The sequence below is a fragment of the Pristis pectinata genome, chromosome 12, assembly GCF_009764475.1.
Source record: "Pristis pectinata isolate sPriPec2 chromosome 12, sPriPec2.1.pri, whole genome shotgun sequence".
Lineage (NCBI taxonomy): Eukaryota > Metazoa > Chordata > Chondrichthyes > Rhinopristiformes > Pristidae > Pristis > Pristis pectinata.
In genome coordinates this window covers 42,843,548-42,858,094 of record NC_067416.1, presented here as the reverse complement: position 1 = coordinate 42,858,094, position 14,547 = coordinate 42,843,548, and the positions used below count along the sequence as shown (strand labels likewise).

Genomic DNA, 14,547 nt, shown 5'->3' with positions numbered 1-14,547 from the left:
GTCTCCTTAATCGCCTGCTTAAGCACTTTCACCAGTCACAACTCATTCTAAGCTCCTCTATACTTCACAGAAATAAGCTACTGATAGTTTCCTCAGCCTCTTATACCACTCTCAGAAACTGTTGCAAAGGTCCTGACCTCCAGCAACCAGGTCTAGTAATCTCCAACAGTCCTGATGAAGGGTCTCGGCCCAAAATGTCAACTGTTCATTTCCTTCCATAGATGCTGCCTGACCCGCTGAGTTCCTTCAGCATTTTGTGTGTGTTGCTCTAACCTCTAACAATCTTCCTTTGTTCAAGGTAGGACTCCAGCCAGCAGTTTTCCCCTTGATTTCACTTTTACCAGAGCTCCTTAATGCCACATTTGATTATATCAAAATTTACCTCGATATCAAGGGCTTTAATTTTCACCTTCTCTCTGGAGCTCAGCTCTTTTGTGTACATTACAACCTTCTTTTTTGGCATTCACGTACTGGATTTGAGTATCATTGACGATGGGGATATTTTTGAAACCTCCCATTAGCCACCACCCACAACTGGCTGCAGCACATTTATCTGCTGTGCTGATTGTGAAATAACTTGGTTCTGTCAGATACATGTCACTTTTTGCTATTTAGCACACACACGTTCCTATGTTACACCAGGTTGTCATCTCATTTTAGGTACACTTGCCAAGGTTCACAACATGTTCTTTCATACTCCTCGTTGAACCAAGGCTGATCTTCTGGCTTGAAAGTAATTAAGAACAAGAGCTCTGACATAAGGTTATGGATAATTGTGGCAATTAATCCTAATGATGTGCAAAATTTCATGAATTTTGATCTGTCAGATTTCTAGGAGTGCCTCCCACAGAGAACAACTGTTGCACTGCACAACACAAATGTTCCTTCCTTTCACAGCACCCTAAAGCATTATTTTCCCCAGTTCTAATGAAAAGTCCTGGATCTGAATCTTTACCTCGCCACATGTACTGCCTGACCATCTCCAGTAACTTAAGTTTTTTTTATTATGTTTAATTCTTCCCAGTCTCAATCTTTTCTTGATTTCAAAGTACAGATGCCGTTTCTATAGCCTGTGATCCAGGTTCTTATCACTATCCAGTGATTCCTCTCTTGGAGATATCATTCTGCAGTAAAACCAATGTTAGTACTTGCAGACTCACCAAAGTCTAATTTATTCAGCTCAGGAAAGGACTGATTACTTATTTAAGGTCTGGAAGCTGATCAGGCCCAGGAATGTTATCTCAACATGATCTAGTAAACCAAAGATTCTGATCTGCAGGGCTAAATGGCCAAAATCAGAATGGGGTAAAGTATACCTGGAATTCCGTCAAAGCCGGTATTAGTGCACAGATTTAAAATGCGAATCATATACTGAAAGCATTTAGTCTAATTAACAAGTGCTGGAGATAACCTTCTGACCCTTAGGCCTAACTTCACATCTTAACAAAATTCAGCATCACCTTGTGGCTTCATGTCTTAATAAAATTCATCATCACTATCAGTCATGACACAGCCCTCTATCTATATTTTTCAGATTCAGAATAGGGAAGATAAATTGAGGCATTGTTAATAGAAAATACCAAATAGATAGCAGACAATTCTCAGCACTGACACACATTTCTAGATCATACAGACTGCAGGCTGGCATTCTTATAGTCAATCTTTCCTTCACCCCCAGTGACACCCATTTCCAACCTGTTGGCAAGAAGTGGAAAAACTAGCTCATTTTTCACTTCTAGCCAGGGTCACTGATAAAAGAATGTGAAATGATTTCCCACTCCCTGAACCAAGTCACAGAGATGACTTAACATATCCAAGGTTCCAACCAATGACAGAGTGTTGATGAAACCGCAACTGGTTTAATTCAGTTCATCTGGTTACTGGAAAGTTTCAGAGTTTCCCCACAAGGGGGTGTTCAGAATGCTGAATCAACATCCGATGAAAAGGGAACATTAATGATCATGCAAAGTTGTTGAATACTGACCAACAAAAGATAATCAGCTTTCAAGGTGTGGGAATAGTAGCTCTCATTTCAGTACTGTGCAAGAAATATTATGGCAAATGTCATTAAATAGATTTATAGCTGATAAAACTTCAAATACATTAGAGCCTCTTGGGAATTCATGGTTTGCAAGGAGACTTTTTTAAAAATATACAAACACACTTCCATATACCTCTGTGTTGATCAGCTATTTTAGTTATATTATGGCATGGAGGGTGGTTTGAAATTCCTTACAGAAGTTATTAGTGAAGCAGAGACACAAGCCAGAAAACAGGCCTTGACGTAAACTACTTTCAGGGATGGCACCACTCATTTTAGGTAATTCCCTCCCTGCAACTGCAACCCCTTCCCCAACCTCCCCCTCCCCCCCCCCCCCCCATGCTTCTTCTCTTCTTCCCTTTCCTAGCTTCCTTTTTGTTTCTCTCTCTCACCTTTGACCCACCCCCTAGTCGGTCTGCTCTCCCCTCCTCCCCCGCACCTGCCTATCACTATCTCTTACCTGCATCTACCTATCACCACCCTGTGCCCACCCCACCTCCCCTCTTTTGTCCACCTATCACTATTCTGTTTTTCCCTCCTATACATTGGGCTTCCCCTTTTCCTATCTTCAGTCCTGAGGAAGGGTCCTAACTGGAAATAGTGACTGCCTGCTTTTCTCCACAGATGTTGCCTGGCCTGCTGAGTTCCTCCAGCATCAGTGTTTTTCATCTGGATACCTAAACAAGCCTGGATCGGATTCCTGGGTTAAGAGAAATCCATCTTGCTTCTTGCCTATTTACAACTGAATGAGTGAGTTGAGGGACGTATCCAGATCAATGATTGGCCTACAAATACCCAAATAGAACAGAACAGCCATAACTTATTACAAACGGAACAATGTAGCTTATAAGCATTAGGACTTAAGCCCTCTGCTTCTTCCCTTAAAATTAACCACAAAAGTAAAAAGAGTGGCACAAAATCAGTACAGAGGGAGTCAGACCGTTAACTGTAAAAGTGCACTACTATGGTTGTCTATATGTCAAATTTCAAATATTTCCTCAATCTCCATTTACAGTATCTAAAGTGAATGGGAAGCCAAATTAGTTCTGTAAGACCTCCTTCAGCTAAACATGCACTGTCCAAGTCTTCTCCACCATTCACCAACATCATGGCTGATCTTCGACCCGTGCTATTTTCAAGGACTATTCCCATATTTCTCAATTCCCAGAACTTTACTGATCTGTTTTGAATTAATAGAACTTGACTACCATCACTACCCAGGATAGAGAATCTCAGAAGGTTCACCATCTCATAGATCATAACTTTTATAATTCAGGAGGTATATGTTACATGACTGTGTGTTTTGGTTTAGGAAAAGCAGTAATACATTTCTCATGAATCTATACTGGTTAAGTGGGTGTACTGAGATTTTAAATTCACAAGTCTATACTGTATGGAGTGCAGTTGAAGGTAGTCTGGATTTCTCTTGCTTCAGTCTGGATAGAACCTTCTGGCATATAAAAAAAAGTTACAGGTGTACAATCTGGGAACAGCCATCCTGGATAATGAGACATTTACAGACACCGTGCTCCTGCTGAATTCCTACTTATGCCCTGTTGCAATAATGCAAAACTGTCATTATGTCAATACCATGAAACTGAAAGAGTGAGCAAAAACATTTCAGCAGGTAAATCCAGAAGTCTGCGATTCCCTGCTTATCTACCATGTGAAATATGGAAATTACTCTGGTACAAAAATCAACAAATTATCAACCTTTTTATTTATGAACTAATTTCTGTTAAAAGAAAATGAATGATTATATCTTGTCAAATGAGATTTAACCAAATTTTTTAAATAGTGTTCTTGGCCTTAATTATTGTTCACTAAGTTCTTCACTCAAAAATATCTTCCTATGAATAGCAATTTTACGCGATTTCAAATACCCATGCTTTTTTAAAAACTTTTTTATTGTCTGACATTTCAGCTGCCTCCTTGGTCCTATGTGCATGCTCCAATCTACAATTTACACAGTAAAAACAAGGTAAAGATTTAAAATTGTGCTTCATACTTCCTGGTTTGCTCTTTGTGAAGATTCCTCAATTCATAAACTGCTAAGCCTGCTTAATGATATCACTGTTGCTTGATGCCATGCATTCATACAAATTGGCTCCTGATCGCAGGCCAATTAGCCTTTTGTATCAGTCCAGATCTGAACGGCATAGCAGGCTCAACCTTTACTTCAACACCACCTTCCCATCCCTCCAATACACTCAAAGACTGCACTTACACAGATTTCTGGGGTTGAGAACTCCAGAGAATTGCTACCCAGAGAACACAAGAAATTAGCATTAAATACGATTATAGCTGATCTACCCCAGGCCTCAACTCCTCAACGCCAGATCCCCATGGTCCTCAATTGCCCAATCTTTCAAATATTTTACTTTTAGTGATCTACCTTAAAGGGCCAACATGTTAATCTGAAACTATGCAGTCTAGTTCCAGATACCACTACTAAAAGGAAGATTCCTCCCAGTCCCCCTTCTATATATTTTTCAAAAGAATGATCACCCATTCTTTTATGCTCCCATGAATGTGGACCCAACCTCCCTTCATACTTCATCCAAGGAATCAAACTAGTGAATCTTTGCACAGCCTCCAATGCAAGTATATCTATCCTCAAACATGGAGCCCAAAGTTGCACGTTGTACTTCAGCTGCAGTCTCACTGTAGAAAATTTCCATTTTTATATCCCACGCCCCTTGCAATAAAGGCCAACCTTCCATTAGCCTTCCTAATTACTTGCTGTACCTGCACATCAACCAGGTGCATTTCAGGTACTAGGACCCCCATATTGCCTCATACCATAATGAGTATAGGGAAAGGTCGGCAACTTACCAATCTGTCCAACAAACTCGATTCGAATTCCTTTGTGCTCCAAACGTTTCCCCGGCTGCTTAAAGGTAAGGTTTACCTGCCAAAAGGAATTTTTCATTATCATTCTAAATTTGTCATCAAGACAAATCTCAATTCTTTTGTCACCAGGTCCTTTCACTCCTTTACTCCCTTTTCCATGCTTTCAGGCTTTCTCTTCACTCTTCTGAAGAATTCAGCAGCATTACATTTCATGCAACCCTGGGCACGTTTTAACCACCAGACCTCTGGCCAGTTAAATGAAAAAATAATAACTTTGCAGCCAATGAATTACCCTTGTAATACTGTCATTGTTGTAAGGCAGGAGGTTAAGCAACACAAAGCCTTGTGCTTTGAAGATCCTGTATCACAATCAGGTATACTTCTATATTCTGATTTGCCAGTTGGAGCAGTACAAAACAGCTTATGATCACTATGCTGATACTGACACAAGATTAATGGTCGAGGCACTGGTTAACTCCGTTTCTGAGAACCACTTCGCTGTTTCCAAACAACCTAGGCACTATAATCAATCTGTATGCCAACAAGAAATGAAAGCATTCCATTGGCTTTGGAGAACCCCTTTCCATGATAGGGGTCCCATTGAGTTGAATCCAAAAAGTCACAATTAAGCCAAAATGTTTTAATAAACCACTTAGCTTAATTGCCTTCCTTCAGGATGAGTCTGACTGCAATAACAAAAGGCATAGTTGCAATAGGAGGTTGGAGAGAAAAGAATGCAGAGTGAGAATGTATTTTGCTTAAAAAAATATTCAGTACTGTCTGGTTCATTGCTGTATGTAAAAAAAAACAACTGCTATGGGTGAATAAACCTGACTTCCATTTACTATTACTCTTTGGTCTATCTTATCCACTAGGTGCTGGTGCATTCAACTTGTTGCATTAAGATCCTGTTAAATTCCTAGTCAGCAGGGCAAAAAGTGAGGGAGGTGAATGGGTGAAATTGATCAGCAGACTGGGTTCAAATCAATCCACAGAGTTTCAAACACAAGAATCCACACCAGCTCTCCCTGTTCAGTAGAGAGGTGATACCAGGGCATTGACTGATCTCCCAGGTGACGCAAAAGATCCTACTACACTATTTAACAACCAGTGCCTCAATGTTTATTCATCAACCAACACACTATAGAGTTTACTGACTGGAAAATGGTTGTTTCCTACATTATGACAGTAATGATATTTCAAAAGTACTTCATGAGCTGTAAAGCAACTAAGGATGTCCCAAGGTTGTGAAAAGTGCTACAAAAATACAAGTTCCTTATTTTAAGAATTGCACAAATGAAGTTGTATGCCTTGTTGAGGTTACATGGATAAGCATCACACTTGCAGGGAAGGCAGGCCTTCTCTGTAAAACTGAAACACCAATCACACATCATATTACAATTCTAAAATATATCAAAGCACCCTCCAATTCAAAAGCAACAATATTTGTGTAATAATAAAAGGCACACCTAATCAACTCAGGGAGAGTTCCACACACAGGATGGTGATAATTGTATCCCTTACCCCCATTTCCACACAATGCTGCAATTATGGCAGTTCCAATGTTGTTAAACAAGAAATTCCAGGATTCTCACCTAATGACAATGAAGGATTGTTAATCTGGGTAAGATCCCGTTCCCATTACAGGGTTAAAAATAATTCACATACCAACTCACATTTCATCATCACTGCACGTCTTTCCTCATATCTGCAGGACACATTAACTTTTCCCTAAACCTAAAGCTTGGCAATATTGTGAACTGTGAGGATGAAAGTTACAGACTGCAACAGCATAGGCTGGTGGAAAGGACAGATGCATGGCAGATGAAGCTTAATGCAGAGAAATGTGAGGTGATCCATTTGGTAGCAAAAATGAAGAAATATAGAATAATGGATATTGTTCAAAAAGTGAAGCAGGAGCAAAGGGACCTGAGGGCTTTGTGTTCACAAATTATTAAAAGTAGCAAGGTAGGTTTAGAAAGTAGCTAATAAGGCATCAACAATTCTGGGCTTAGTCAAAGCAGCATAGAGAGTAAAAGCATGGAAATCATGCTGAACCTATATACAACCTGTTTCAGCCTCAAATAGAGCAACGAGTTCAATTCTGGTCAGTTGATCGTAAGAAGGGTTTAAAGGTATTAGTGAGGGTCTAGAAGGGATTTATGAAGATGATTCCTGGGATGAGACACCACAGTTACAAGTTGAGAAAGGCTGGAACTATTTTCATTGGAGAAAATCCTAAGGGTTAGGATTTGAGTACATTTGAAAAGGCACAGCCTGATTAGGGATGGTCAGCCTCACTAATTTGTTTTTTTGAGGAGTTAATTAAGAAGATTGATGAAGGCAGGGCAGTAGACATTATCTACATGGACTTTAGTGAGGCATTTGACAAGGTCCTGCAAGTTCTGCCCATCATTAATCTCCGATCTTCAATAACATCTTTAATGTTATGGTTTATTTCTTCTTCACTACAAAGAGGAAGCAAAATATACATTTGGGAATTCCACTAGGTCCCTATGCACTCTTGCTGATAAACCAATTTTTAAAAATCAACCCAGTGCAGTCAGCTCTTTCAAGTGTAAAGTTAACTAGTTAAGTCCACTAATTGACTCCATACTATGTCTATGGCTAATTTCATCTTCCTACCTCCCTAGAAAATTCCAATTTCTATGCACCCTTGTTTTTCACTACACTTCAGCTTCATCTATGAACACTACTGCAAGAAACCGTGTGTCACACTTCGGGAGAAAGCCCACCAAAAGCATCTCAACATGTTGAGATGGACGATACATACAGCATCACCCATATACCAAAGCACAAGAAGGTTCTTCCCATACTTTCCAATAGCAAGTCTGTACTTACAAATGATTATCACCTACTAACCTCCACTTGAAGAGCTTGTGTATTCAAATCACTTGTCTTAAGTTTCCAAGAGTAAAGAGTTGGTGGAAGAAAAAACTGGGGAGCAAGGAGATTGATTATTAATTCGTACCTTCCCTGTAACAGACTCTCCATCGTAAAAAAGATAATGTTTCTCCACTTTGCCATCTTCACTTTTGATCTCTGCTGTTTTTCTGGTGTCGGCATCATTGAGAACGATATCAATGTCACACACCGGAGTAAACAAACCTCCCAGGAAACTCTAGAAGATAAGAAGAGAAAACCATGAACACCATCTACTAAAGAGTGAACAATGGAATCATCAACTTTATCTTGTTGTTGGCAGAGGAACAGTTCTAAACATCTTCCAGGAGTTGGGGGAGTTGCATTACTAATAAGTGTCAAGGCTGCAATAAGAGAGGACATCTTGGAGGGCTCATCCAGCAAGGCCATATGGGTAGGAATAAGGAAGGTGCAATGACTATGATGAGGCCTCCCAACAGCCAACAGGACCTAGAAGAACAGATATGCAAGAAGGTCATAGAAAGATGCAAATACAATAGGATTATTATAGTAGATGATTTTTTAACTTACCCGATATTGCCCAGGACTCCCTTAGTGCCAGGTGCTTAGGGGTTTGTTAGGTACATCCAGCAGGGTTTCTTGAAATAATATGTATAGTCTAACTAGGGAAGGAGCCGTACTAGACCTTATACTGGGAAATTAGCCAAACCAAGTGATTCAAGTTTCAGCAGGAGAAGCATTTAGAGAACAATAATCATAATTCCACAAGTTTTAAGTAGTTCTGGATAAGAGAAGACTGGTGCTCAAGTGAAAGTGCTGAATTAGGGGAAGGCCAATGACAACAATATCAGGCAGGAACTGGAGAAAGTAGGCTATTTGAGGGTAAACCCATATCTGACATGTGGGGGTCTTTTGAAGTCCAGCTGTTTAGTGTTCTGTACCAGCATATCACTGAGAGGATGAAGGATAAGGATGGCAAGATTCAGGAACATTGGATGACAAGAGATGCTGTAAGTTTAGTCAAAAATATAAAGTACATGCAAGGTTTAGGAAGCTGACAATGGACAAGCCCTTGAGGAATATAGAGAAAGTAGGAAAGAACTTAAATAAGAAATTAGGAGGGCGATAGGGGGCCATGAAATGTCCTTGCCAAGTAGGATTAAGAATAACAAGACATCTTATACATATATTAGGAGCAAGTTGATAGCTAGGGTAAAAGGTAGGTCTACTCTAGCACAAAGGAGCAAATTTATGTGTGGAGCCAATGGGTGAGGTCCTTAATGAATACCCCACATCTGTATTCACCAAAGGACACAGATGGTGGTGAGATTAGGGAGCAGTATGCTGATATTCTAGGGCACACTGATATTAAGGTGGTGGTGTTGGGTGTCTTCAAAAAAACATTAAAGTGCGCAAGTCCCCGAAGTCCAATCGGATCTATCCCAGGATACCAAGGGGGAGATTATTGGAGCCTTAACAGAGATACTTGTATCCTCTTTAGCCATGCATGGGCAAGGTACCAGAACAGCCAATGTTGTTCCTTTGTTCAGGAAGGGCAACAGGAACAAACCAGGATATTATAGGCCTTGCATCAGTGGTAGGAAAGTTATTGGAAAAAGATTCTAGGGACAGGATTTACTCGCATTTGGAAAAGTATGGATTTATTAGGGAAAGTCAGCATGGCCTTGTGTGGGGCGAGGTCACATAATAGGCCCTTCTCCTTGGTTATTTTCTTACTCGTTACAGACATTATGATCTTTAGTTTACTCACCAATACTTTTTTTTAAAGCCCCATTTTCATAATTTCCCACCTCCACTTTCAAATTCTTCCAGGTTTCTGCTGCAACAAGCTTCCGTTTTTTTCCCCTTGCTTTAAGCTGGTAGCAACCCAACATTCAGGAATCTCCAGATTTCACAGTCCCACCCAACTTACCCTGAACCCCTTGAAACTCTTTCTGCAATACTTCCCATCGCTCAGAGACACTGTTTCTAGTCCACTTTGCCAAGTCACTTCTCAGTGTAGTGAAGCTGACTTTAGCCCAATTTGGAACTTCTATTCCTATTTTAATTTTGTCATTTGCCATAACCATGCTAAATCTAACAGTATTACAAAAATGACCACAAAATTGCTCTCCCATTGAAAATCCTCCCACCTACCCAGCTGCATTCCATAAACTCAAATCCAGAAATGCTCTCTACCCACTGTTCTTGTTAAGCTTGCTAATATTGGCTAAAGCAGCTCTTCTGAATGCAATTTAGGAATCCTGTTTTCCTTTAGAGACTGCATTCATGTTGGGGTAACTGAAATTCCCTCTCTTACTGCCCTCATGTATTTGCACTTTGCCAAAATTTGCCAAAAATCTGCTCTTGTCTAGACTGCATGAAGGCCTTAGTAAACTCCCAACATTGCAACCACCCTTTTGTTTAACCCTTCATCTGATGATTCAACATTTGAGAAAATAAATTCCACACAGACGTATCATTCCCTCTCATAGCTGTGATCATTTTTTTAAACTAATATTGCCATCCCAGTCCCCCTCTTCATTGCCATTTCATATTTTCTAATGACAAAGGAGCCAATGCAGCCCATGGAATCTGAGCAATCCCATTCCCGTTTCCCTTTAACCTATTCTCTCACAGGCCCATAGAGACTGCTCTCCCCACCATTCCAATTCTCCTACCACCCATTAGGGAAAATTTACAGTAGCCAATTAATCCAACATCCAGCACATCCTTACAATGTGGGAAGATATTACAGCACCCAGGGGAAACCCACAAGGTCCTAATGAGAAAATAAACTTCACACATACAGCACTGGAGGTCAGGATTGAACCTTGGTCACTACCTACTGTGCCAGCCATCTCATCAGAAAACCCTGTATCCAGGAACATTAAGCTGACATTCTGCCCTTCTTTAACCCAAATTTCAGTAATCATTAAAATATCATTCTTCCACATGTCTGTGACCTCAAGTCAACTGCCTTTTCTCAGAGTCACAGAGAGATACAGCAAGGAAACAAGCCCTTCGGCCCACTTCGTCCGCACCAACCATCAAGCACCCATTCACTAAATTCCTTGCATGGTACATACTACTCAGCACAGCCAGAGACCTTTGCCTATTTTGATAAGTAGAAAAAAAATTAGAAATTTGCTCACCAATTTCCTTCCATCTTCTACTTCTGCTTTCCTTCCTTCTGAATGTGTGCTTAGCTTCCCATCCCCTCTCTGCCAATCTAGTTTCAACTCCATCCAACATGACCGGGAAAACATTTACAAGGATATTGGTCCCTGACCTGTTGGGGTGCAACCCACCTGATCCGTACAGGTCTGACCTTCCCCAGAACCAATCCCAATGCCCTCCCTTCTGCACTCTCTCTCCACCCATGCATTCATTGACATTAATCTATTTCAACACAGGTGCATAAGGAGCAATTCAGAGATCACCATCTTTGAGGTCCTGCTTCTTTAACTCCTTCCTAATTCCTTACTCTGTCTGCATGACTGCATTCCTTTCTGTACATGTGTTATTGGTACCTACATAACCTCTGGCCCTTCCTCTCCAAAATGTTCTGCAGCTTCTGAATGTCCTCCTTTACTCTGCCACCAGATGGGCAATACACCATCCTAGAGTCACCTCTGTAGTCACAGAGCTACCTATCTGCTTCCCTAACTGTACAATCCCCAATAACTACTCCCTCAACCTTCCTTGGCTGCATGCCCCAATGCAGCATTCTCTATCTGAATTCAGTAGAGAATACCAGTTAACAAGCAAGATGGGTCTCTTGAACTTTATTCTTCATCTGACAGTCACCTATTCCCTCTCTGCCTGCATTCTCTTCAGTCGTGGGGTGACCATGAAACACACTCACACAATGGACAGTGATATCTGCTGTTGCTCAAGTTCCAAAACTTGAAACACAAGCTCTTCCAGCTTTTGACACTTCCTGTATTTGTCCAGGGTGTATCTTGTTCCCACATAGCACAGGATGTGTATTAAATAGGTCTGAAGTGCCTCCATTTATTAGATTAACTCAATAAGCAGAAGTACAAGAACAGCATCTCTTCTCGCTGCACCAAATTCCCTGATTCATCAAAATTCAGAACGTCACCCTCTATATAAGCAGTCAGGAGTTGTCAATATCACATCCTTTGTATTTTGTAGCAAAAAACAAACTGCTGGAGGAAATCAGGTCAGGCAGCTTCCCTGGAGGCAGAGGGAGAGTTGACTCTTTGGATCGAGACCCTGCATCAGGATTGAGAGTATAGATTGCTAGTATAAAGAGGTTTGGGGGAGGGGTGAGGCAGCAGCTAGCAAGCAATAGGTGGAACCTAGGAGGGGATAACGGGTAGATGAAGCCCATGAAGGGAAGGATAGAGATAGAGTCAGAGGCTGGAAAGTTACAAGAGACAGCAAAGGGCTGCAGATTCTGGAAACTAGTAAGGAAGGTGATGTGGAACCAGGTAAGGGAGGGATGACAGACAGATGGAGGGGATAGTGTGTGGGTGATGGCAGACGGAACCAGATGAGAGAGGGTAATGTGAGGCTGGGTTTGGAAAGAAGGGGGTTGACAGAACCTGGGAGGATCAGGAGAGAGAAAGAAACACAGGGAGTGCGGGTTATCCGAAATATCCCACTGCACATGGAAGCACAGTAGTACAAAGGCAAATGGGAGTAGCCCATCGAGTCCTCAGCATTGATTCCAAACCACATTAAGTCTCATGGCATCAGGTCAAACACAAGAAAAAACACTTTCTGATTACTACTTGCCTCCTCTCTCAGTGCTCCTCTATGTTGAGCTACACTTGGAAGAACTGAAAGTAGTAAGGGCACTGAATGTACTCCGGGTGGAGCACCACCACAGGCCAAGCTCAGAGTCCTGAAGGACATGACTGCCATTTTGGGTCTGCAGAAAATAGTAAGTGAACCAACACAAGGAATAAACCTACTCAGGCAGTCCTAGCAGTCCAGATGAAGGACCTCGACCTGAAACATCGACTGTCCATTTCCCTCTACAGATGCTTTCTGACCTACTGAGTTCCTCCAATAGTTTGTTTTTTTTTGCTCCCATAAACCTATTCAACCACATTCTCACCAATCTACCTTTTGCAGATGCATCTGTCCATGAAAACATTGCTAAAAGTAACCACTGCAAAGTCCTTATGGAGACAAAGCCCTGTCTTTTTGCTCCAGGTTCCAGCACCTGCAGTCTCTTGTGCCTTCTTTAACTTTTGCAGTTGGCAATACCCAGTACTTGCTTCATCAATAACATAACCCAAAGATAAGTCACAAGGAGGTACTGTCCTAAAAGATATTCAATATCATCAATCTTTCTAAAGATAAGACCATATGTCAACTGTAAAGCTGATTTTCTAGTGAGGGAACAAAAGTAGTGACAATTTGGCTTGAAAAATCCAAGCATTATATGTTTTTCATGTGACATTGCAAAATTAATGACTGCCCATTTCCCTCTACAGATGCTTTCTGACCCGCTGAGTTGCTCCAACAGTTTGTTTTTCACGTTAAAACATTTAAAAATTACTCCTGCATTTCTTCTAAAATCTGGCTGGAAATGGCCTTTAGAAGTTTGCTCAAAAACCCAACTGACATCACAAACTTCAGATAAAAACCCTGCACTCACAAATTGATAGAAGTGCCTACTTCAGACAACCTTTGCTGAATATCTGAGACCTCCCAACATAATTAGTGGGATGGAGCTTGTTGTCGGTACAGGGGATATAATACAGCTTCAAAGCTTTAATTTGGCGTTCGAACACATACCTCGAGTAGATTTTTCATCACCACGAATACATTTTGCTTTACAGCAGCGTCTGTTTTATTTACACAACCAAGTGCCTCACATGTGGGATTAGCCCGGAACCAGGGCGGGGCTGGGGGACGCTGCAATTAGCCCGGGATGGTGGCCGGGCCGGGTCCCGCGGCATTAACCCGGGACCGCTGGGCCAAACGCGGAGCAGGAACCGCGGCTCAGTCCTCGGCCGCTCTCCGGGCCCGGCCCGGCCCAGCCCAGCCCCCGCCCGGCTGCGGATCCCAGCACTCGACCAGGGAACAGCAGCAGCAGCAGCAGCGGCAGCGGCCTCAGCCCAGCCACCGAGGCCTCCCGCCGGCCGAGCTCACCATCCCCCCCGCTCCCACCCGCTCTCTGCCTCCTTCCCGCCCGGCCCGACCCGGCCTCGCCTCACTCCGCCGGCTCCGCTCACCATCTCCAACCGCTCTCTCCTCGCGATCCAGCCGGCATTCACGTGACCCGCTTAAAGGGACAGGGACGCTCATGTGAACCGCTCTTAAAGCGGCAGCGCGCACTTGTCAACCCCGGCAGTTGCTGCAAGTGCAAAGTAAACGTGTGTTACCTACCCACAATCGCCCATAAAGTGAGGTCCCAAATGTGCTACTGGATGGAGAGTTCCAGGATTTAGACCCCGTGAGAATGAAGAAATTATGACATTTTTTTCCAAAACAGAATGGTAATCGTTTTCAGAGCACGCTGCAAACTCTTGCAGAGTCACAGCCTGACATAGTTGCACTTACAGAACCACTTGACAGGCCATGTACCAGACCATTCCATCACAATCCCAGGGTACGTCTTGTTCCACTGGCAGGACAGACCCACCAGATGTGAAGGCTCTGTAGTACAAAGGCAGATGGGAGTAGGCCATCGAGTGCTCAACATCAGTTCCAAACCTCATAAAGTCTCATGGCCTCAGGTCAAACACAGGCAAAGAATCCTCCTG

General features: G+C 42.2%; 1 protein-coding gene across 2 annotated transcripts in view; it reads right to left on the bottom strand.

Moving 5' to 3' along the window:
* The window catches only part of vps26a (VPS26, retromer complex component A), a 34,006-nt gene extending 19,857 nt beyond the window's left edge, over positions 1 to 14,149 (bottom strand). The window contains exons 1-3 of one of the 2 annotated variants that reach the window (XM_052027716.1): positions 14,017 to 14,149; positions 7,887 to 8,036; positions 4,877 to 4,952 (exon numbers count right to left, since the gene is read on the bottom strand). In XM_052027716.1, coding sequence (XP_051883676.1) covers positions 4,877 to 4,952; positions 7,887 to 8,036; positions 14,017 to 14,019 — 229 coding nt within the window. In that variant the 5' untranslated portion in view covers positions 14,020 to 14,149. Of the gene's footprint in view, positions 1 to 4,876; positions 4,953 to 7,886; positions 8,037 to 13,576; positions 13,934 to 14,016 lie in introns of those variants that run through there. The other variant, XM_052027715.1, reaches the window with a different exon arrangement.
* Between the last annotated feature and the right edge of the window lie 398 nt (positions 14,150 to 14,547).